General features: G+C 43.4%; 1 protein-coding gene across 2 annotated transcripts in view; it reads left to right on the forward strand.

The window, feature by feature from the left end:
- The window catches only part of prkcbb (protein kinase C, beta b), a 166,559-nt gene that overhangs the window by 77,329 nt on the left and 63,130 nt on the right, over nt 1-26,100 (forward strand). For both annotated transcript variants that reach the window (XM_054750673.2, XM_054750672.2), the window contains exons 6-9: nt 5,585-5,741; nt 6,164-6,298; nt 8,918-9,014; nt 16,154-16,297. In XM_054750673.2, coding sequence (XP_054606648.1) covers nt 5,585-5,741; nt 6,164-6,298; nt 8,918-9,014; nt 16,154-16,297 — 533 coding nt within the window. The remainder of the gene's footprint in view (nt 1-5,584; nt 5,742-6,163; nt 6,299-8,917; nt 9,015-16,153; nt 16,298-26,100) is intronic.

Here is a 26,100-nt window from a genome sequence, read left to right on the forward strand (position 1 = left end):
ATGCACATAGGACTTTGGGGGGTGGACAAGTCAGGGGGTGCGGGTATGGACCCCATTTTCGCATTCCTGTGGAAGCCTGCCCCCCAATATTATTTGCACATCTAACACTTCCACCAACGACATTCCATGCAAACACACACTTAGGGCCTTGGGAGTAAGCACATACAACGGCATTTGGCAAGGGGATCTTTCAGCCTCATCCCAGGTGCCGGTGCCCACTTCTAATTTTAAAGTGCACTTAGACACAGAGGGCTGTGGGGGAAGAGGGGTGGTGTGGTGGCATCAGCTGGCGTAGGCCAGACGATGCCTGCACTGCCCGCTCACCACAGCCACGAATACACCTCATCAACACGCACCAACACTGTATTGGAGCAGGCGGAGGGAGACTAGGGGTCTTAGCACACCTCTGTTGTCACTTGGCTTCCTGGGGCTGGAGGCTAGGAGGGGGTTCTGGCCATCTGGCTGGGGTCTGGGTGGTGGGTCGCTTTGCTCGGCGTTGGGCGGGGGAGCCTGCTCATCAGCACCCCAGCAGAAAGGGTTGAACTCTGGGAACCGGTGATGGTTGTACCCTTTAAGCAGCAGTACCGGGACCAGAGCAAATAGGGTGTGTATGGGGAGTATGAGTGGGTGTCTGGCGTGCATTTTTATGAGTCTTAGGTTGTAAGGGTATGTGTAAGCATGAGGGAGGGAGTGTGCGACTATGTTTGTGTATGATTGTATACGTCAGGTGAGGCATTTGACTCCTCCCCTCTCCTTGGACTTCTTTTGCTGCTATACATCTTCGCCTCCCCTCCCACTGCCACACCTGGTGTGGAGTGCAGTGCCTTGGTCTGCCTGAGTGTTCGTGGCTCCCTGGTCAGGGGGTTTAAGATTTTTAGCGTCTGCCTGATTAATCCCGGTGGCTGCCTGGTGGGATCTGGGTCCCTGGGCTTCTGTTGGGTCCCCGGCGGGGATGGTTGCCCCTGGGTCCCGGGTTGCTGGGTTCCGGGCTCGGCCGGCTTGAGGGTGGGAGGCTGTGGGCGGGCCTGTGGGCTTGCCGCTGATATCCCCCGGGACTCTGCCGGCTGCTGGTTGTGGCCCCCGGGGCAATCCTCTGCACCTCTCGAGGGGGACAGGGGCTTTTCTGGCCGCAGTCTCTCTAGTAGGGCTGTCGCGGTAACCGCAAAAATGAAATATAGCGATATGAAGAAGCCCACCGCGCTGCATCATGGGCCACCGCGATTACTGAACTTGGTTCAACTCAATGATGCATGTAGAGAAGGATGGCTGCACTGGTATCAAAACGAAACGTTACTTCGCTCCTTTGGGAGCACTTTGGTTTTCAGTACGTCAGCTGCTGCGCAGCCAGAGTCCTTGGCCGAGACGGAGCTGCCACCAGCGGCAAAAAATAAATAAATAATAAACGCTCGGAGACCTCCTGAAGTCCCGGACAAGCACTGCTTCTGCAACCGTCCCGAAGAGAGTTTGAGCCGAGCTGGAGCTCACTCGCTACCTGCAGGAGGAATGCATCCACCCTAAAGAACCCCCCTGACATGGTGGAGCAACAACCGGGAGAGATTCCCTTTGCTCGCCAGAGTCGCACGCAAGTTGAGTTCGGAAGCGAGCGGGGCCGGACCGGAGCGGAGGAGCGGAGGTAGTGGAATTTGGGGTAAGTGCAACGAGCGCACCATCCGAGAGGGTTTTCAGTGTTGCTGGAAATGTTGCCACCCCTCTCAGATCCTCTCTCAAACCGTATATGGTTAACATGCTGGTTTTCCTTGTGGGTAACAAGGACGTGACCGAGCTATAAATCACCGTCATTCGTGTGTGTGAAAGTGAAATGATAGTGCGCCCGCCCCCCGGCGCGCGCGCCCGGTACATGCAATTTTTTATGCTTGATTTTAAACAACTAAACAAAATGGGGACTTGTTTCTTATTTGTTAGACGCTGCAGCCAAATTTGCATTTAAAAGTTTAACCTTCTCCTGAATTTTGTTGTTTTTAAGTTCAGTCGGACTCCAACTGTAGGACAAACAAACGTTACTGCGATCTGTGTTGTTACTGCCCTTTGATCTGCATTCAGTAAATTGTTATAAAAGAAGGCACGGCAATTTTTAACCTTTTTTAAATGTGTAAACATTATGTTTAGATAGTACTGCAATAAAAAAAGGACTGCAATAATATCGCATACCGCAATATTAAGCCACCCTGAATCACCGCAGGGGGAATTCCTCAACCGCGACAGCCCTACTCTCTAGGGTCCCTGTGCTCTGGGGCAGCTCCTGAATCTCTGAGACTTGGAGCTCCTTCCATTTCCTACACATCTTTGGGGGGCAGATCTGTGGCCCCTCACACTCTATTGGATGCTCCTATAGAGAAATCTTACATATACAAGCGCGGGTACGCACACAGGTGCTCACATGGTGCTCTCATAAGAATGGACTTGGGCACGTTCAACACATGTTGGCTGTGGTTGGCACTTAATGCACTGTGATTTATTATTGTGATTGTTCAGTAAAACAATGTTTATTTTATATTTTCTCATCAGGTTGACACAGTGATAGCTTGCTCCTGTTGTTTTGCTGTGTGTCCCTTTTCTTTTTCTTTTTTTTCTCTCTCCTTCTGCAGGTCTAGAAGCAGACTCTTGTTCATCATTGATTGTTTGTTTTTGTGCCCCCCTCCCCCCCCCCCCTCCTTTTGTCTCTTCCTTTCTCTTTCACCTTCGTCTCCGTGTCTGGTTGGAATTACAAGCATTCAAAAAACAATAACAATTAAGTTGCATCGTTCTTGAGAATATCACTCCAATCAGTCTCTCTTAGGGTTTTATCAAGATTTAGCATTTGGTTTTCTGGAATGAACTCGTGACAGCTCCTAGATGTCTGTGGGTTATGAAACCTTGCCTTTGAGAGTTTATATGAAAAAAATAATAATATTATGATCTGACATCCCTGTTAGGAGATTATGGATTTTAAGAATTCTTTCAGGTCGGTTTGTGAATACTAAGTTTATTTGGGTTGAAGAGTATAGTAATTCGGGTGGGGTTTTCTACCAGTTGTTTAAGATTAAAATATTCTGAGATCACTAGTTACTCCAATACATTCAAGTCCAATTTCACTAGGCAGATGGATTTTTTCGCATTTTATTGTGTTTCTGATATGTATAGTAGCACCCCCCACCCTTTCCACTGCCCCGATCACTTCTAAATGTATTATATCCAGGCATACTTATTACGGTATCTATAGAAGAGCTAGTTAGCCATGTTTCTGTCAGTCCAAGATAATCAATATTTGAGCTTATTAATAAATGCTCCAGTTGTTCACGTTTGGGGGCCATGCTCTGAATGTTTAAAAGCCCACCAAGTAATCCACTGGGTTTAGATTTAAGGTCCCAGATTATTTTAGCCTGGTTTAGAGTTGAAAATAGATTGGTGGTGCGATGTCTTTTAAACAATGCATTCCTTCTAGATGGAGATAGAGGCCCAGCTGGCAGTGAAAGAAGCCTGTCTGGTGGTAGTTGAGGCCTAGCTTGCTGTAGTTGGGGTCCAGCTGGTGGTGGTTGAGATCCAGTTGGTGGTGGTTGGGGTCCGGCTGCTGGTGGTTGAGGCTCGGCTGGTGGTGGTTGAGATCCAGTTGGTGTGATTGAGGTTCAGCTGGTAGTTGGGGTCCAGCTGGGGGTGGTTGGGGTCCAGCTGATGGTGGTTGAGGCTCAGCATGTGGTAGTTGAGGTCCAGCTCGCGGTGGCTCAAATAGCAGTAGAGGTAGCTCAGGTAACATTGAATGTAGCCCAGTTTGCAGTTCAAGTGGCCCAGGTAGCTGTGGAGGCAGCCTAGATAGCAGTAAAGGCAGCCCAGGTAGCAATGGATGCACCCCAGGCAGCAATGTGGGTAGCCCAGGCAACAATAGGGGTGTCCCAGGTAACAGTGTAGGTAGACCAGGTAGCAGTGGAAGTAGCCCAGGTAGCAGTGAGGGCAGCCCAGGCAACATTAGAGATAGCCCAGGTAGCACTGGATATGGCCCAGATAGCAATGGAGGCAATCCAGGTAGCGTTGTAGATGGCCCGGGTAAAGTAACCTATGATCCTGGTATATGTCTGGGTTTATTTCAACATCTCCAGCCAAAAGCAGGACCAGCAGAAGGTGTATAACTCCCAAGGAAGATTTAGAAAGCTGCGACTGTTCATGTTTATCAGGAGGTAGCCTGGCACGGCCCTTATCCAGTATTCTTGTGAAAAGTGCTGACTCACCCTTATTGGAAGGAGGGCTTGGGTGCTGTTTTCATCCTTATTCTATGGAAAGGATAGGCACAGCAGTATATGAAGACAAACAGAAATAGATAGTAGATAGGTTGATGGCAAGATCCACCATCTTTTAGGTTTTTTAAGTTTTTTTTTTTTTGTGGCGAAGACACAGGACCTGCCAGACTGTGTGATCGCACCACGGCGGCCATTTTGAGACATCATGTTGTGTTGCCTTAATAAACCATCTTCTGTTAAACTAGAGTTTTGGCTACTTTCTAAGTTTGTGTACATTTAAAACTGAAGAATCTTTGATTTTTATTTAGACAAACTGGGACAAGTTTGGAGAGAATACAAGTTAAAGTCAGATTTATGTGTTTTTATCAGCATCGTCTCCTAGCTAAGTGTGTATCGAGGTCAATGTATTCTTTGGTCTCCAGTTTCTGACGATATGGTTGAAGAAGCATGTGTGTGTGTGTGTGTGTGTGTGTGTGTGTGTGTGTGTGTGTGTGTGTGTGTGTGTGTGTGTTTAGGTGGTGGAAAAGCTTCCTGTGCTTAGCGCTACCTCAGACACTGCAGTACTGCTGTAATTGATGTGACCTCACAACTTGACCAGCAAGCATAATTATGCAGACACACACATAAACTCACACACACAGTTGAAAACACTCAAATGGCAGGGGATTTAACAGCACTGGAATACACTCAGCCCATAAACATGTAAGAAGAAGGATTAGTGCTGGAACTGCACCCTCAGTTGGTCTACATGGTCATTATCATCAGATCTGCTACTTTATAGCAGATCTAATTAGGAAAACCATTTTAGAGTCAACAGAACATCTTTTTAGTTTGTTTTCTAGTCTGGCACGGAGCCTAAATCAGCATTTCTGGAATCAGATCGTTGGTGACAAATTGCAAAGGGAGTTTTCAAAATGTCAGCCCCCAAGTCGATTCCAAAAGTCCTAATCTGGTGACATGAAATGATCAGTAGAATTGTTCTGCTGTGCCTTCTGATCTTTTTAGTGGTTTATTGGACAGACAGTTCCCTCCTTCATTGCCTGAACAAGTTTCTTCATGCCTGCTGACATTAACTTCAAGCTGCTAGCATGCTGGTTGGTGAGGCTAGCTTTGGAGCATGTGGATTTTTTCCAGTTTCGTCCTTATTCATCAGCCTGTTTTACAGCTGCACAAGCTGGGATATTATGGGACACTTAATCAGTATTTTATTGGAGCCATCTATGTGGCACACTGTCGGAACAGAAGTCAAAATCAAGATTTTATTGTTAATAAGCTTTCAGAATGATGCTGTTTGATATTTCTGACCCTCACCTCTTTTCTGTTCTTTTCCTTCTTTCTCCTCTTTTTCCTTTCAGTTAAGGAGGCCAGGAACCTGATCCCCATGGACCCCAATGGTCTCTCAGACCCCTACGTGAAGCTTAAACTGATCCCAGATCCTCGCAGCGAAAGCAAGCAGAAGACCAAGACTATAAAGTGCTGTCTGAACCCCACCTGGAATGAGACCTTTAAATTGTAAGACTGGAAACATGCTGGCTTTCATCTTTACCCCATCCCTTGTTTCCCTTTTTGGTCTTTATCTCTTCGTCTCCCATTTGGCGACGTGTCTTCAGACCGTTACGTTAAGCTAGTCTTTCCAAGCACATGAAACCGCCGACGCTCAGATAAAAACATCTGGCTTCTCGTGTTGGTAAAACCTCGCTTGTGGGGTTGTTTTGCTGCAGATGCATACTTAATAAGCCTCAACAGCTCCAGGCGTCTCGGCACAGATGCTCAGGCTGAGGGGGACTCTGTGAATCCATCAAAATTACTAATAGAAAGAGTTGGCATTTATAAGATGGTTTATACCTGCATGCACAGAGATGCATCCGTTTGGTGAATATGCTAAAATAACGACTTTCATGTTGAATATTCAGCCATCCTCTTGTCTCCTCCAGCCACCTGAAGGAGTACGATAAGGACCGCCGCCTGTCGGTGGAGGTGTGGGACTGGGATCTGACCAGCCGCAATGACTTTATGGGATCACTGTCCTTCGGCATCTCGGAGCTCCAGAAGCAAGGGGTGGACGGATGGTAAGAATGAATGAAAAAGTTAAAAAGGAGAGGGGGAGGGAGAGACATGTGGAGAAGTGAGGAGCAGGCGAGGGAGTGAAGGTGACCTTGCTCATTACTGTATCACAGGAGGAACCCTCCAGTTGGAACTTCACTTTTTATTCTGCATAAACTCAGTGCCAGAACAAGTCAGCCCCGTCTCTTTATCTCTACTGCTTTATCGCTCCACCACCTTCGCTCCACGCTGCCACCCACACCCCCACACCGTCTTTATCTCCCTGCATCTTCCCCTCTTTCTGCTGACACTGCTCTGTCAGGGTTTTTAATGAGATGCCTGCTTTTTGAGGTGGAGGTGGAAAGACGCCTTTTATACACCTGAAATTCCGAGGTTTTTCCCTTTAAACCTCGTACTTGATGGCAGAACTACAAGGCAGGGAGTGGCATGAAGAGACATGAACACAACATTCCATGTTTTTATGTGGAATCATTTGAATGTGAGCGGTGGGATTTAATCTGCACAAGTGCAAAACCTGTAAAATAAAAGTACTTTACTAACCTACAGAAGCAGCAATTAACTGTGCAAAACATGCATAGAATAGTACTCCCAAAAGTATTTTTATAACAGTTTAAAGATCAAGTTCACTGTTGTTTTTTTTTTTAACATTTGCAGTGGTCTCTGGGAAAAAAAGCTCTGTAACTCCTGTTTTAGGATCTAGAAACGAGCCAGAGCAGAGGTAAGTAGGACACGGCTGGTTTTCGAGTCTTTTTCCTGATATTCGGACGTCTCACCTCTGATTGGCTAACACTACCACTGACTCCATTCACTCAGCAACATTGATGTTTTATGTCCACAAATAACACAAACCTGAAGGAGTTCTGCCTCGTTCTGGAGCTGCTAATGCTAAAGGTTAGCTTTTATTGGCTGAGACGCGCTCTACTCTCTCCTGGATGCTAAATCAACAACAGCCTTCCCTGGTCATGAGCTAAGATGAGTCCAAACTTCAGTGTGGCGTCGCATTGAGTGACCTTTCTAATCTGAGCATTTCTATTTTGTATCAGTGGCTAATGCAGGAAATAGGGGTAGAAGACTATTTTCACATTTAGCCTGCATGTCAAACTCAGAGTGACCAGCCGTGTTTAAAAAATAAGTTAAAAATGTTTCTCAGTGAACTTGGTCTTTAACTAAAAATAATATGTTGCTTTAATTATAACAGACTCAAAATGATGAGTGGTTCCATGGTTGTGCAGCTGGTATTACTGCTGCCTTTCAGCAAATCGGTTACAGGTTTAAATTCCATCTGTGCCTTTTCTGAGTGGTTAGCTAAAATATGACAACAACTTTTTTATTTTATCTTTATATTTATGGCAGTAGGTGGGCTCAAGGAGACTAGGGCCATTTCTCTATACCCAAGTACGCTAGTACGTTCTTGTGTACTTGTCAAGTATGCTCTTGGCAAGTACAGCAGAACGTCCATTCTACCAAGTATGGGAGGACGAGGATGGCATGTGGAACATAACCATACTTGCATCAGAGTATAACGGTTTGCCACGCAATGCAGTATGGGATACTTTGCTGTCCCAAGTCCGCAGAAGGATGCATTGATGCATCTTCGATACAATGGGTGGAGCAAAAGCACACCCAGGAACTTTGAGCAAACTTGTCATGACATGTACTTAGGATTGGACGGTTCTTTGGCCATCGTCGATGACGTGTCACAAGTACACGAGTACACAAGTTCAGAAGAGTACATATACTGAGAAACGCCCAGAGTCACTTTTTGGAGTTCAGTTGGGACCTGATGGTAAATGTTAAAAGGCCTGTATTCGCTTAGACACCCCCCAAGGCACTTTACAACAGTCATTCTCTCACACACACACACACATTCACAGTCTGATGTAGATGAGCTACGATGTAGCCACAGCTGCTCTGGGGAACACCAACAGGAGCGAGGCCACCGTACACTGGCACCACTGGTCCCTCAAACCACCACCAACAGGCAAGGATGATGAAGTGTCTTGCTCAAAGACTGAGTGGGGCTTATACCTGCAACCCCCTGGTTAAGAGGTGGGCACCTAACTCCTCTGCCACCATAAGATGCCTGATGCTTTTAATGACAGAAGTCTGCTGACGAAGGGCGTAATGCCACACAAGGGAAGCCACACTGTTCTCCCCACAGATCCGCCTGCCTGTTCGCCAGCTTCCCATGTTCTCAAAGGAGAGGATACAAACACGGAGAAAATCTGCCAAATATATCAACAAACTGACTGATCACTTCGATCTGAAAACACTTTTTTATAGATTAAAAAGGTTGTAAACTCTGTTATTAAATCTGTATCACTGAATCCATTATTCCTCTGCAAATGTCCTATGTTCCTCAAATGGCCTGAATATGCTGATGGTGCAGTGAGGTGTGTAGTCATTAGTGGCACCAGTTGTCAGACCAGATGTGGACCATTATGAGAACCGATTACCATGAAGTAGAGTAAATTATTCAATAACCAACTGATTTTCCTTCAGAACTTCAAGCTGGAGCCCAAACTGTCACCATCATGAATCTTTGGCTCATGTGAACAGTTAAGCACCTTCATTGTATGAAGTAATTAGGAGTTGATCTGACTGCAAATATCCGCTGATTTTAGGTTTAAGCTGCTTTCCCAGGAAGAGGGCGAGTACTTCAATGTTCCGGTGGCTCCAGAAGGAGAGGAGGGCAACGAGGAGCTACGGCAGAAGTTTGAGGTGTGTGTGTGTGTGTGTGTGTGTGTGTGTGTGTGTGTGTGTGTGTGTGTGTGTGTGTGTGTGTGTGTGTGTGTGTGTGTGTGTGTCTGAGTGAGAGCCACTCTGGGAAAGCTGTTAGCAGTTGGCAGGCACACTTATAATACCATCCGGTCTGGCACACTGCAGGTCCAGACGTGCGCGCGCGCGTGTGTGTGTGTGCTGACCAGTATGCCCATTCATTAACTCATTTGGCAGTGGATTAGGATAACCCCACTGTGGATTTTTTCCTCTTCATCAGTCATTCTGACACCAAGCAACCAACATAAAAGACTCATGGAGAATGCCTTAACGTTCCTGTGTACTTAGTGGTCGAGTATCCACCCTGAAACTGGGAGATTGGGTTAAAGTCCACAGCCGGGTCATACCAAAGACCTTAAACAAATGGGACCCTACGCACCCCCTCTTGACACTCTGCATTAAGGGGTTTGATTGTTGGGGGGTTAAACCACCAAATAGTTCCCGAGTGCAGACATGTCTGCAGCTCAACGCTCCCCATGGGGATGGGTTATGGAGCTAGGATAATGGGTCAAATGTGTCGATGTAATTTCACCACACATCTATGTGTTTGTGACAACTAATGGGACTTTAACTTTTATTACCATCATCCCCGTTTATGCTGAATCAAGGCGTTTGTAAGGTTTTGGCAAAGTCTTGGGGAGTTTATTTCATGACTACATTGGGATTCCCATCATTCCTGACAGAATGTGAAAGCCAAACATTTGATCTTAGTATGCACCAACTACCAACTCCCATTGGCCTTATCAGTTTTGTGTCTTGCCAATCACAGCGCTCTAGGTTTTAGGCTTAACACAAGCAATGCGATGGTGAAAAACTACAAAGGTTGCATCTCTCAGGAACGGCGTTTGTTTGAAACAGCTGTGGACGATTTAGACTTGAGCCTTTCTTTTAGACCAGGGGTGTCAAATATGCGGCCCGTGGGCCGGATCCGGCCCGCAAGCGGGTTAAATCCGGCCCGTGAGATGGTTGTGTAAACTTTATTTTCATACTTTACAATGTAGAGTGAAAATAAACTTATCGTTGTGAGCAAGTTTTCTCTGCAATGAGTATAAATAAAACAAAGCTGCGCTCAAGGCCCACACAAGAACTTGAATCACATCCTGAAGTTGGCCGCCACTCAGGATGTGACTTCTGATATTGATGTGCTGGTGAAAGCTAAAAGATGTAAAGTAAAATATATTTTAAGTGCTGCATGAAACTGATCTAGCCATGTGATCCGTAAGCTCTTTGAATCACTAAGGAATGTTTTTTTTATTTATTCATTTTTTAGTTTTTTCACATTTTCAAGTACACTTCAGGTGTTGTACTTGTACTATTTTGGATACACTGTCCTCAGGCTCCAGCCTTGTTTTATATTGATTTTATTAAAACAAAGAAAACAATCTGAAGTTGTTTTTAATTTACTGGTCCGGCCCACTTGGGACTAGATTTCCCTCAATGTGGCCCCTGAGCTAAAATGAGTTTGACACCCCTGTTTTAGACAGAAGCAGATAGAGGTACAGTACTTAATTTACATACATACAAGGATGGGTGGCCAAGCTACCAATCAACAGTAAAGAGGTTGTAATGGTTGGTTATTGATATGGCACTATGTTGGAGTCCTGGGTAGAGCTTGATTGCATCAGTGTGCTTCATTCATGATGCAGCATCCTCTGAAGTGGCTCGGTCATTCAGAATTTCTAGCACAACTAGCCATGCTGGCCTCACTCCAAGGCCACAACCTCCTAATCTGATAGTGTATTGTTTGCGTGGTCTTCTAGCGTGTAATGGCATACTGATGTGGTTTAGGAGAGTTGTTCCAGGGTAGGGTTACGGGAAGGTGCAGTTCCGTTTCTGTTTTATAGCAGGAATTTTAAAGAATGACACTTTTTTTTTAAAACTTGGTTTTAATACTTCTATGTGTACTTAAATGTGTACTTTACAAAACAGACAAATGATGAAACAATGGTGTACAGTGCACTAGAAATCACTATAGTTCTACTGTAGCTTTACTTTTATATTCTTGATCAAATGAGATTTGCCCAGAAATTGTTTCTGTTAAACTCAAATCGTGCACAAAAATTTGATTTGAGAAGAAATGGTTGATTATATTAAACAAAAAACAACAATTGTCTTCTTCAGAGGTGGAAGGAGTACTAAAGTTTCCTACTTAAGTACGAGTATGAGTACTTTGATAATTATTTACTCAAGTACAAGTAAAAGTGCTTGCCTAAATTTTTACTCAAGTAAAAGTAAAAAGTATCATAAAAAATGTACTCAAAGTAAAAGTTACTTAGTTACATTTTTGTCAGCGTAAGGATGGCTACATCAGTGCAAAATCACAACACCAGTTCACAACACGCTCGTGTGTGTGTGCGCGCGCACACACACACACACACACACACACACACACACACACACACACACACACACACACACACACACTGCAGCATGTTAGAATCATGTGAATGACTAATTTACCTACACTGAACTTCTTTTGTAATACTTTAATCTCTTATTCTGGAGTAAAATAAAGAAACAAGCTAAATCATCACATATCTGTGGCATCAAGAAGCATCCTCTGAGTTCAAACACAGGGATGGAGAACAATGTTTACACCTGAACAGTATCAGGATGTTTTAACTCACAGAGGCCTGCAGGTCTTCTGTTTTATGAGCAAAGCGCTGAGAATCCGCTTGTTAGGAGCGCTAAATGTTATTTTGCCGCTTCCGTGCGGAACGGTAGGGAAACACACTTCAAACACGGAACCGAGTCCGGCTACCGAAACGAGCAGAATTCTGATGACGTAACACCGGTGCGCAAACGTGCGGGATCCAACCCACAGGAGAGGAGGTGAACAGCGAGTGGATCACTGAACTGATGTTTTTAGCAAACCTGCTGTAAAAATGGCTGTCTGTCATCATTATCTAAAGTATACCCCCCCCCCCCCCCCCCCCCCCCCAGACGCGGTGCTCATGCAGGTGTCTCTTCCTGTTCCGATGCTGCTACACGCAATATTTTTTATTTATTAAGCCCACAATTTATTTTTACTCAGTAACAGATATGATTTAAATTGTAGCGAATTACAATTCCTTTTTAAAAACATACTCAAGTAAAAGTAAAAGTACAGATTTTAAAAACGGCTTCAAAAGTATAAATACACAAAAAAGCTACTCAATTACAGTAACGTGAGTAGATGTAATTGTTACTTTCCACCTCTGGTCTTCTTTAGTGAACAATTAAGGCAGAAGTCATCACCACCCTGGCATGGCTATTTTAGTTTCATTTAACTGTTCTGTGTGTGTGAATTTAAAGGAGTTTCATTCAACATAAACAAAAGCATTTTTAAATGATCTGCTCCGTCTTCCTTGTCCTCAAGTGAGTTGTTTGTCCTCTGTCTCCTTTGGTTTCCCTGGCGGTTCGTCTCACTTTTGATCTGCTGTTCTTCATTACTTCTCCTCAAGGTCATCGTCCTCAGACGTCTACTGAGTCTCTCAGGGGGCCAGCTTTTAAACATACACACACACACACACACACACACACACACACACACACACACACACACACACACACACACACACACACACACACACACATACAAACACACACACACACACACACACACATACACACACACACACACACACACACACACACACAGTGCTTCAAGTGTGAAGTCCCTAAACAGATGGTAACGAGATGAAAAGACAGGAGCAGAGAGATTTCGTTCTGGTTACACAAGATTTATTGATTTGTGTCTCAACATCATGAGACGTATGAATCCTTGCTTTCATCATCAGATTGCAGCAACACAACATAAAGTAGAATTAGCCATTATTTAGCCGACGCTATTAGGACTCCTATGATTTATTTCACATTTTAAAATCATTCATCAGTAAATAATGTAATAAGCACTTTCACATTTCCCGAACTTTAGGAGGGAGGTCACACGTCTGGTCGGATAGTTGCAGAATCTTCTCTCTACTGCTTTATTTGTCATCTAAAATGTACCCTTCTCCAGAACTCTGGAGGCTCTTTTACTGCAGAAACAGTATTTTTTAATTAGAAATAACATTTAATCACTCATCAATAATCATGAAGAACTGAGGGGTCATTTCTGCTCACTCTAACAAAATATTCAAATATTCAGATGAATAAGATGTTCAAAGAAATCAAGATCAAAATGTTAAAACTGCTGACAGTAACTCATCAAGTTCGCCATGGCAACCGGCCTCCCATTCTTGATTGCAAGCTTATTAAGAGGCAGAGAGTGAAGCAGACAGCCTGACACAAACAGGTGAAGGCAGAAGCGTTAGGATTGACATCGCCCCTCCCTTCCAGTTTAAAGAGGAATATTAGGGCATGCCACAAAGAGGGGGCCCGCGGGTGCCAGGTCCAGACCTATTGAGTACCGCTGCATTAGGTGGTATCTCAGTCTAATTTGAACTAATGAAATGAACCTTTGCACCATATTTTCATTTTTCCAGTTTTACTTGTATTTTTTCCAACAACTGAGACCAGATCACACATTCTTCTAAAACGTTTGCACTCACACTCGTTATCTTAGCAGTAAAACATATTTTATGCATGATTCACATGCAGCTAATGTCTAACACAAAACCACTGTTATTTATGTGAACAGATTCTGAGTTAATAAAGCAGAAGCAGGCATACTTGATTGACTGATGTAGAACTAAATCAGCACCGTAGAGATGAAGTTTCACACTTCAGATGACTTTATTTACTTCATCTGGCCATTCTTCAGTCCTCTGGGGAAAAGGCAAAAGAGCCAGGGCTAAATATTCATGTTCATGGTGCTTTTGGTTGACGTACATCTAACGCCTCTTACTGCTCGCACCAGTTGCACAAATATTTTCCTCTTTTTTCCCTCCAGTTGGTTCAAATTAAGTCAGATTTAGTGAAAGCAGAATATCTTCACTAATATTAAAGCAAATGTCAGTCTATTGATCATTTATGTGCTTTAGGCAGAGGCGTGGACTCAAGTCAGGCTTGACTTGATAAAATCTATAAAGACTTATGACTTGACTCAGACTTTAACGCCAATGACTTGCCACTTGAAATGACTTGCATCTGTTGACTTGATGATGACTTGAGCATATTTGATATTTTAGCACAGAAGTGGCTCGACATGGACAAAAATCATAAATCATTCTTCGTTCTGAGTTTGATTTACTGCTAAATGCAGCAGCACTTTGTTTAGAATCAGTTTCAGTTGCACTTTCTGCTTGTTTGAGCAAATAAACGAAGCTTTAAGAAGCTTTATTTCTGGAATTGTTTATCATCATTAGGGACACTGATACCAGTACCGGTATCGGTAAAAGTTAACCGATACCAGGAACCGATACCAATGCAGTTGCTTGAAAATGGCTTCACTCTAACTTGTCATTTCTGTTCACCTAATATTTTAGTTTTGTGATAATTTCTATTCATATATTTTACTTTTTATCTACCTCACAGTCTTTTCCTGTTGAAAGCAGAGAAGAAATATTCCAATTCATATAATTTTTTTGTATGGCAGAAGTATCGGTAATCGGTATCGGCGAATACTCAGATCCAAGTAACGGTATCGTATCGGTTTGGAAAAAATGGTATTGTTGTATCCCTAATCATCATTGTTATTAAATTGAAGTTGAACATTTGACTTGATTATGACTTGAAAATTCAAAGTTAATGACTTGAACTATGACTTGACTGGAAAGACTTGTGACTTACTTGTGACTTGCAAAGCAGTGACTTGATCACACCTCTGGCTTTAGGTTATTTCCTTTGAAACACAACTGATAACAGCTAAATATTACTTGTGTGTTTTAATGACTTCAGATTTTTGAAATGTTAAAAGCAAAGTACCGAACAGCTGAAACATGAAGCTGGAGGAAGCTTCCTTTTGTTGAGACGTGACAGTAAAGAGCTTCTGCAACTGCACAGGAGTGGAAACACACAGAGCTTTGTTTGGATCAGCAATTACAGATAAGATCAGAAAAGATAAGGCGTACTCGTCCCGTCCTCAAGTGTGCACTCGTGTAACAGGAGCATCCTAGAAACTACTGGAGAATAAGATTGTCTATTTATTCTTAACAGAGTCGGGGCAAAAGACTGACAAAGTCTGGGTGGAGAATATTCATGCAGAGTCGCAGGGAGCGGAGTTGTGATGCAGAGCGGGACACGGTGTGTGGAGGAGAAATCAAATGAGACTAAGACGGCTCTTAGGGCCCCGTCACACCGGATTAAAGGAAGGGAATGTATTTCTGAGCCACCCATTTCTCACCTTAAATCAAATGTGTGTCTGTGGTATCTAACACTCTTTCTGCTGGATTAAAACTCCTCCATGACCATCACAGCTTCTCAGAAGGTGGCCGCACTGAAACTAATTAGGAAAACTTACTTCGGCGTAGAGCCAGTTGTGAGTCTGTGTGCTAAAAGACGATCTAAATCATTTCAAGCATATTGAGGATCTGACATAAATAAGGTATTTCACCAAACTACTTCATGGACTAAATCTGACCCTTTTGCCTTAAGGCTGATTTATGCGTCTCCGTCTGCGTGAGTACGGAGACGCGCATCGCCATTATGCGTCGGTGCAAGGGCTCTGTTACAGGAATGATGGAGACATTTTCCTTTTGGTCCCTTAACAAGTGGGCGGCACATATGCAAACTGTTGTAATTCCTACACCGTTCACCTGATTTGGATGTAAATACCCTCAAATAAAAGCTGACAGTCTGCAGTTAAAGCACATCTTGTTCGTTTCATTTGATATCCATGGTGGTGGTGTATAGAGCCAAAAATGTTAGCATTGTGTCGATGTCCCAATATTTATGGACCTGACTGTGATTTTGAACATCTTAGTTGTCTGAATGCACTGAGCTGCTGCCATGTGATTGGCTTGTTAGCTATTAGTCTTGGTAAGCAGTAGAATAGGTGTACGAGTATGTGCTCTTTTGATGTAGACATAGAGCTAAAAGACATCCTTATCCCTATAGCAGCTCAGAAATGAAATCATCCCAACCTCTTCATCTTAACTTTCTAATCAACTTTTTCTCGGTTTATACTCTTTTGACCTGTATTATCTTTATTGTCTATCTAGAGAGCTAAAATTGCTGTGGGCAAAAACACCGAAGGCAAGTCGGCAAATGCAGCATCCAGATTCGACTCCAATGGCAACCAAGATCGCATGAGGCTGTCTGACTTCAACTTCTTGATGGTACTAGGCAAGGGCAGCTTTGGCAAGGTGAGCACATGTTCATGCATGTCTACTACGTCTCTTTCATTGGTTCAAATTAAGGCTGAACAATCATTGCATATGCAGTTAAATTGCTATGTGACAAAAGGAGATTTTACAATCGCAAAGGCTGCGATTTGACTGGCAGCGAGTGGTTAGCACAATGCTAATATACATGGAAAAACCCATAGGGACGCTAATGCTAATTTCGCAGATCACGTGCCAAATGATTACATTTGGAGTCTAATAAAAAGTAAAAACTGCAGTCAATCAAATAAGTACAGACAGATATTTTAGTAAAGCTAGAACACTGTAAGAGACTAACTACACAGTTTTGGCTAGCAGCTATGGACGCAACTGAACTACGGAAGCTCTGCATGGACAAGACGTCAAAAACTCTAAACACAAAAGACGTCAATAAATGGGACACACTTCTTTCCTGAAAATAAATGTTCACAGTTGACGCCAATACCTATGCTCCTTCAAGGGATGTGCTCCTGGCTGCGAAGCATTGCACCTTCAAATACAAAAGTTTGTCTTTACTTGGGAGTGTTTATGTATGTGTAGACAAATACACTTGTTGATATGATATGTAGATAAATATGTAGATACATAAACTTCTTTATATTCAGTACAAGTTACATAGATTTTTTTGTTTCCGTTAGTTGAAAAATATGAGAAAATAATCGTGAATTAAATCACAATTGGATTATTTTCCAAAATTGTTCCACCCTAGTTCAAATGGTACCACAGCTACTGTTGATACGATGATTTAACCATCCAAGGTCCTATGAGATTGATACATTACCATTGTAATGGTCATTTAACAGGGCAGCATTTCATTTCATCATTGACACGCCCAACGAAAGAAGATCCTGTAGGCAGCCCACAGAAATACTTGACGAGGTTTGACTGATGCAGAGATTAAAGAGAAAAGTTGGACAAAAGAGAAAACCGAGACAGAAAGAATTAGGTTTGATGAAGCACAGGTAAACAGAAATGGATGGAGGGGAAGAGGATGACATGACAAGTGGTGAAAGTGATGAAAGGAGAGGAGGACAGCGATGAGATCCATGGTGACAGGGCTGACATGAATGAATGGAGAGAGAGGTAAAAACGTCAGGGTGAATGAAATGCAGCCGACTGAGATAGGTGCTGGTTGGTGGGAGGGGGAGTAAACCTTGGAGAGAAGGGAGGGGGGGGCATGAAAGAATGAATGGCAATCAAGACAAGAAAAGAGGACGGACGTGGTGTGAGAGGAATTGAGAAAAAAGGCTGGATTAAAGACACGCAGAGCAGTGGGGTGGAGGAAGACTGAAAGTGACATAAAGACCAAGACGAAGAGGTAAGGATGAAAAAATAAAAAAGCACCACCATTGTGTGGCTCAGACCTGTGTGGCAGCTGCCTGTTTCCATGGTAACAGGCATTTCATGCAACACAGATGCGTCACTGTGTAGAGCCAGAGTCGAAGCGTATTCATCACTGGGTAAGCTGGAAACCCGACGCACAGAAATATACTTCAAACACGTGCATAAACACACCAACACATCCTATGGAGACGAAACTGGGGACGTAACGTGTTGAGGAGCACGCATGCACGTGACGTGTGTCATTTGACATGTTCCTGGTTGTGTGTGGGAGGCTGGTACCTTCAGAGGAAATGCGCATTACAAGCCTGCTGCTGATGTTTCTCAGTGGATGTTCATATGATGTGATAAAAGCACACACACACACACACACACACACACACACACACACACACACACACACACACACACACACACACACACACACACACACACACACACATTCTTGTATTTGTACCCATGTTAGGACTTTGTATTGACTTCCATTCATTTTAGTGAGTCCACTATGCCTAACCCAAATCCTAACCCTAACCAGTGTATTCCTAAGGTTATTTGTAACAAAAACTCATTCCACATCTAATCTGTAAACCTCAACTCTAGGGAGGACTCCATAGTAGGACCGGGTTTGGGTCCTAACAAGGACCATCAGTCGTAAGAAGGTTAGTGAATGTCCCACATCTGGTCTTCACAAGGGTACAAATACACACACACACACACACACACACACACACACACACACACACACACACACACACACACACACACACACACACACACACACACATTCTTGTATTTGTACCCATGTTAGGACTTTGTATTGACTTCCATTCATTTTAGTGAGTCCACTATGCCTAACCCAAATCCTAACCCTAACCAGTGTATTCCTAAGGTTATTTGTAACAAAAACACATTCCACATCTTATCTGTAAACCTCAACTCTAGGGAGGACTCCATAGTAGGACCGGGTTTGGGTCCTAACAAGGACCATCAGTCGTAAGAAGGTTAGTGAATGTCCCACATCTGGTCTTCACAAGGGTACAAATACACACACACACACACACACACACACACACACACACACACACACACACACACACACACACACACACACACACACACATTCTTGTATTTGTACCCATGTTAGGACTTTGTATTGACTTCCATTCATTTTAGTGAGTCCACTATGCCTAACCCAAATCCTAACCCTAACCAGTGTATTCCTAAAGTTATTTGTAACAAAAACTCATTCCACATCTTATCTGTAAACCTCAACTCTAGGGAGGACTCCATATTAGGACCGGGTTTGGGTCCTAACAAGGACCATCAGTCGTAAGAAGGTTAGTGAATGTCCCACATCTGGTCTTCACAAGGGTACAAATACACACACACACACACACACACACACACACACACACACACACACACACACACACACACACACACACACACACACACACACACACAAACACACACACACACACACACACACACAGGAGGCTTGGGAAAGGGCATTGTCTGTTTTAGTCTATTAGGTCATTTCTACACTCCAGCTCACTAGTTAAACAGGTGCAAAGACACACGTACGTGTCTTCTGTTGAGGTACTTGTGTTTTATGAAGTCTCGGCATAGTGAATGCAGCACATTCTCACACCTGAAGTGTCAATGACGATGGGCGACCAAGCATTTGTTTCAGATGTTGGGGAGGCGACTCACTGTGCCAGAGGGTCATTTTCCGTCGGCTGCGGTAAAACGGAGATTTCACCAAATTGTGACCTTTACCCTCTTGCAATTGAACCTCCCCCTCACCCCCATCCTAACCTTAACCTTTTCATGCATGCAAAACTTAGTTTCTAGTTGTAACGTCCCTCTCCAGCATGGTTAGCGGGAAGTTTAGAATGAGAAACTGGGTTAAGGTTAGGATGTGGGTGAGGAGAAGATTAAATAGCAAGAGGTTGGAGGTCAAATGTCGGTTAAATGTGCGTTTTACCAGGCGGGCGCTGGAAACCCACGCTCTGGCACAGCGGGTCGCCTCGTAAACAAACGCTTGGTCACCCATCGTTATTTTTAGCCGCTTCGGGTGTGAGAATGTGTTGGTGAATGACACCATTTTAATTCCTGGCACTTCGGACAGTCGCTCAACCCAAAAAGCTCCTTTTTAAAACAGAATTATGTTCACCTTAATTCCGACGTGTCCACAGTATGAATCACGTTTTTCTGGGTCTCCATCATCAGTGAGCTATTTAATAGCTGATAAGTCCAAGTCATTAACGACATCTTAGTTGACATTCTGGACAGTTGAAGTCATCAATCAGGGGTGTGGTGGTTTTTCTGAGCAGCGTTGCCTGTAGATCAGTATTGCTGAAGGAGGACTAGGCACGGATTTATGCCATCAGAGCAAAATTGTGCCCCACTGAATCAAGACTACTAGTTTTCTATGACCACGAGATACCACAATGCTTGAGAAGGAGCTTGAGCTGATCACTGTATCTCTTGCACTGCCCAGCTTCTAGTTGTGAGCCTTCTGCTATCTTGCTGTAGAGCAGCAGCTGCTTGGAGTAGAGTTGCTGCTTCTCCACGTTAAGAGAAGCCAGCTGAGGTGGATCAAACATGTGGTCAGGATGCTCCCACGTCATCTCCTTGGAAAGATGTTTTAGGCATATTCTTTAGCAATGACCAAGGTCAAACTGGAGTGAAGTAATCTCTAGGCAGGCCCTGGGCCACATTGGGATGTCATCGAAAGAGCTGGTGAAGGTTTTTTGGTCACGATCTTTGGGTGGTAACCAAAAGAATTACATTGCGGATACAAGCAGCCGAAATTAGTTTTCTCCACAGGAAGTCTTAGAGATAGGGTGAGAAGCTTGGTCATCTGGGAGGGGCTCGAAGTAGATCTGCTGCTCCTCCACATCGTGAGGAGAAAGTTAAGGTGGCTCGGGCATCTGGTTAGAACACCTCCTGTATGCCTCACTGGTGAGCACGTCCAACCAGGAGGAGACCAAAAGGAACACCCAGGACACGCTGTAGGGACCATGTTTCTCATCTGGCCAGGGAACGTTTTGGGATTCCCCCAGAGAAGCTGGCCCAAGTGGCTGGAGAGAGGAAAGTCTGGGTCTTTCTGCTTAGTTGCTACCCCTGCTACCCCACCCCAGATAAATGGATGAAAATGAACGGATGGATGAGATGCCACAAATCTTGCATCTTAAATGAAATTGGTCCAGTTTGTACTATGATATTCAATTCAGAAATACTTTATTAATCCCAGAGGGAAATTGATTGCTGTAGTAGCTCAGAATAATAATAATAATCAAGTCATCAAAGAGTTGTTGTATATTACAATGGCTGTTGGCAGGAAGGATCTCCAGTAGCGGTCAGTGTTGCAGCCAAACTGAAGAAGCCTCTGACTGAAGACACTCTTCCGTTGTCGGACAGTCTTGTGAAGAGAATGCTCAGGGTTGTCCATCATTTTCTTGATTCTCTGGAGAATCCTTCTTTGCATTATCTCCTCCAGCGGTTCCGAAACTGCCGAAACTCTGGCTGAGTTCTTGAAAGGGCTTGGAGTTCCTCCATCTTGTTGGCCAGTGATCTCACATTGCCCATTATGATCGATGGAAGAGATGGTTTGAATTCCCTCTTTCTCTGTCTCCGTTTTGCTCCCGCTCTGCATCCACGCTTCTTGCGTTTTAGCTCATTTGGGATTTGTGGCTTCAGTTGAGGTATTATTTCAGCCTTTCCAATGTTAATCAGCTGCTCCCGATTGTAAACCAGCTTGTTGCCATGGTTACGCATCATAACAAATGCTCAAAAGGCGAGAAAAGCTAAAAAATAGCAGTAAAAATCCTCCAAGCTTCACAGCACCAGAAACAGAAAAGTAAAGTGTCCAAAAAATACAGTTTTTCTTGAGAAACTAGAAGAAAAAATGCCCAAAAAAAGGCTAAACTTACATATAGTCAACAGAGTCACTCCAACATGCAGCCACCCAGAGCAGCGCAGTTAGAGAAGTGCTCAAAACATGAAAGTCCTTTTATCCAACCAAAACCTTATTTTAACTTTGCAAGTGGCAGAGCTGGCTTAGCTAATTCTGACTTGTGCCTATCAGTGATTAATGGAGAAAACACTGGTGTCATTCAGCTTCAATACCACCTAGACTAGTGTAAACAAATGTAGCCAGATAGTCTTTAAACATGGTGACGCTGTCTGTGTACTGCAGCCTTGCTTCTGTCTGTGAGCTATCTCCTTGTGGAGAGTGGTTTGGTTTATTTAGCCTAGATAAACTCACTCTGCAAGGTCAGCAGAGAAAATGCAGTTGCAATATTTATGTCACATGCCAGCTGATCTCCTCCAGGATGGCTTTATGGCTAAATGACCCTGAACAACAATCCAGTAATAATTCATAGTGCACTCGTCACTCTTTGAATAACAAAATACTGGTATTTGTGCTCTTATCCTTGGGATGAAAATTCATTTTGGTCAATGCAAGACTTGCGTTGAAAAAAGAGCTCATACGCATCCTTTAAAAATTTAGATTCTAGTAAATTTGTGTTAAACGGCAACTCTGTTTGCATTCGACCATCCATCTCCAATCTGTTGAAGGATTCTACGTCTGATGAACAGCTGTTGTTACGCGTCTCTTTTTCCTCTTGCTGGTTTTGTCCTTGTTGCTGAACTTTGCACCAGATGGCATCCTTCATCTCTCTTTCAACCTTAAAAGTGTTTGGATTTACATAAAGTCCCACTGCCACCATATGTGCTGAGAATATGGACTCAAACCCCAACACTCACATTCATGCCAGAGTTTTGGAAAAGATTACCACCTTAGCAATGGCAAATGAAACGGGCTGAAAGCTAAAGATGTTAAACTGTGACTCCTGTGGAAAAAAACATAAACAAACATTTTTATCTTCACACTCATTTGTTTACATGCACCTGTGCTTTAAGCAGAAGCGAGACCCACTAACTCCTTTACATTATCCTATCTGAATATGTATAAGGAATATAAAGCTAAGTTGCTATTTTTTATTTCCTTCAGAAAGAAAATGTTGAACATTTCCACAAGTCCATTTTTTAAACTTCCAGCTGTAAGTAAATCATCAGAGTTAATCAGCGGTCACAAGAAACTACATCTTGATTCATTCGGCTTGTTAGTACAGACGCTGCTCCTCCTCATTAAAAGTTGCCAGTTAAGGTGGTTTGGTAGCCTAGAAGTCTAGACTAGCCATAGTAATTGCAATAAGATTATTCCCTGCAGGCCGGTTGAGCCACGCTTCGTAAGATGCTTACACATTAGCATCAGTACAATCCGGTACGGGACCACACGTGGGTCAGATAGGTGTTTTCCCTTCCGAGGTAACTCTTTTTTTCAGACCTCCTCCCCAGTGGCCCGACTGGGACTGAAGTGACACTACGGACTGATTGGCCGGCTGAAATTACGGCTACTGCCTCCAATTGACAAGTAGAATCAGCTAGCGGGGGTTCCTGCATGTGCGACTCATTTTCATGCTAGATGCTGTTAAGTTAACATCTCTGTCTGTAGCATGGAGCTCCTGATTGGTGGAAACGGTAAGAGAGAGAGAGCTGTCATCAGAACTCTCGCCCCAGCGAGCTGCCAGACAGCTGCTCAGTGGGAGGAGAAAGCAGTGTGTAATTGTGTGTGTATGTTTGTGTCCTGCAGCTGCAGAGGACAGAGTTTTATGAGGACACACACAGCAAATTAATAAAACTATGTGGTTCAGAGTCTCTAATAGCAACACAGCTCATGCCCGTCTTTGTTTGTCTTATTATGGAGGACACAACTGACTTTCCCGCATGTCTTAAATGCCGCCCATGGGCTCGGGGATTTCCGCATTCCTGCGAAGTCCTTCGGAACTACAGTATATGTGAACACCACACCACCCGTTCGAGATCGAGCTGACGCTATCCTCCCCCAACCATACCAATGCTAATGCGCAAGCAGCAATTGTAGCCTCAACAGGCCTACCACTGGCCTGAGCCAGTGTCTAGCCAGTCACGGCCCTCTACGTTTGTTGGGCGGGGTTAGCACCAAAGCTGTAATAGAGAAAAACTATAAAGATGGTGTCAGCTCAGGAACGAGGTTTCTTTGAAATTTTCTTGGCATCAATTTTTGACTATTTAGACTTGGGCTTTTCTTTGAGTCAAGAGCAGACAGAGGTACATAAGTCTTTAATTTAGAAAATGGATGCATTTGCTTCGTCTTTAAAGAGACAATGTGTAGTTTTTTCCATTCATTTCTGAAAATATACATCCATCAAAATGTTGTTGAAAATGAATGAAATGATGCCCAGTTGTTGAAAAATATTGGTGGCTTCGTAACATATAACCATAAAAATCTGGTCTAAAAACATGGGAGCAGGTTTAAGTCTCTGGGCAACACCATATTAGATGCCATGTTTCCTTCTATGGGAGCCCATGAGGACAAAATGCATTTACAGATTTGTAGCGGTTACAAAACTTTTGTCATTTTTAAATGTTGTTGTTTTACACATTCACCTATTCACTTGTTGCCAGTGATGAAAGGCAGTCTGATGTGTGCGTTATTTAGCTAAAGTTTTCACTCCCCAGGGCTTTTTGACCCTGATGGGCATCCGTTGATAAGGTCTTACTCCAACACAAAAATGCTGCTTGCTTGCAACTATTTAGGCATCCACTGCTCCCCATCACCAGGAAAAATACACACAGTCACTTTAACAGTGTATGGCAAACTGCCCCATTGACTGATTGCCATAGAAATGAACATGTCATGTTGTTTATTGCTCTGATTGGTCCTAGTGTTGTCCAGTTGCGTGCGAAGACAGTTTCAAAGACAACCATTGATTCCGCCCCATGACGATGTTTTTTAAATGGCTTACATATGTGTAAATGTACAGGATGCCAGGCTAGTGTCTTTGGCATCTGACCAGAAGCCTCCTGGTTACCTTGTTTATAGGTCTTCCAGGCACACCTCAGTGGGAGAATCCTCTGGGGCAAACTCAAAACTCCCTGGAAGAATTCTATTCTATAGTCTTGGAAATGCTTTGTGGTATCCAAAGAGGCAGCTGGGGTAATGGATGTTTGCTTCCCCTTTCTGGATCTGTGACCTTCACAACCAGTTGTGGGTACAGTGGTGGAAAATGGATTGAAACTTAATTTGATTATGCACCATTGCTTTTGCAGAAATGTTTCCAAAGCCTCTTCAGGGAGGACGAGCATCACCTGCTTGATTGATTTCCACAGAATCTCACATTTAAACAATCTGGCAACCCATTCTATATATATGTGAATATCTAGTCTGGCCACGACCCATTGTTTATCGGAGTGACTGCATGCTATTGGGCAACGTGACAAACTCACCGCTACAATCAGTCAACGGGGCAGTCGGCCATACACTGTTGAAGAAGACACAAGTACACTATTTTTCTACATAAATGACTTAAGTACCTCTATCTGCTCTTGGCTTGGTATGAACCCCGATCTCCCAGTCCCAGGGTGGACACTCTACCACTAAGCCACTGAAAAGTTGTTTTTCTGTTTGCATTAATATTATGTTTCTAGTGTTCCTAAACTTTGGCAGAAATATACAAAATAAGCGTCAAGTGACTGAGTTTAGGCAAACTTTTTTGTCCCTGTTTAAACATAAACCATGAAACACGTTTCTGTCATCAGTGAACTGTGCATGTTATCGCCGTTCTGATCACAAGGAGAGATGTCCTTGGATTTGTCAGATTAAAATCTGAAACATGTAACAGCTGCCAATCTCTTCCTCTTTTATTCCTCCTCTCCTTCCTCACCTTCTGTCCGCCCTTTAAACACTGTCAGCCATTTTCTTACTTTTAAATCCTCTTTTTTTATATCCAGCTGCTGCCCTCTATCTCAGCTTAGCCAAAAACTGCTCCTACAGACATTTCTGAAACTAAAATGCAGTATAACCCCCAACTTTTTTTTTGTACCATTTTAGTTTTTTCCCCAATGAGTCTTTCAGGAAGGGCAAAGAACAAAATGATCTTAGTAAGGTACCAAACAAAGGTTTTCAAATACTTTCTTTTTTACTTTAATTTGTTTATTTACTATTGCGCACATTTAAGCAGCAAATTATAACGTGCCATTCTCTTTATAGTAATATGAGAGGCCATGTCATGTTAACACACTTAGCATTAGCTACTTTAAGCTAGCAGGCTAACATATCAACAACAGACAGTAACGGGTGTCTTGATGACAAACTCACAGTGAAATCATGTCAAAAGAAGAAAGATAACCATTAAGTAAACACATCTTAAATGCGATCAGGCATACAGTGTGTCACGTTTAAATGTTCCAGGCAGAAATGGTCCTGTGATGTGTTCCTAGTCTTTCTAAAAGGAACAACATGGCAATCAATGGTATGATCAGTGTTGCCAACTGTTTTTAGACTGAAAGTAGCTGAAGTTCCCCGCAAAAGTCGCTAGATGTCGCCAGAT

Source organism: Nothobranchius furzeri, chromosome 12, assembly GCF_043380555.1.
Source record: "Nothobranchius furzeri strain GRZ-AD chromosome 12, NfurGRZ-RIMD1, whole genome shotgun sequence".
Lineage (NCBI taxonomy): Eukaryota > Metazoa > Chordata > Actinopteri > Cyprinodontiformes > Nothobranchiidae > Nothobranchius > Nothobranchius furzeri.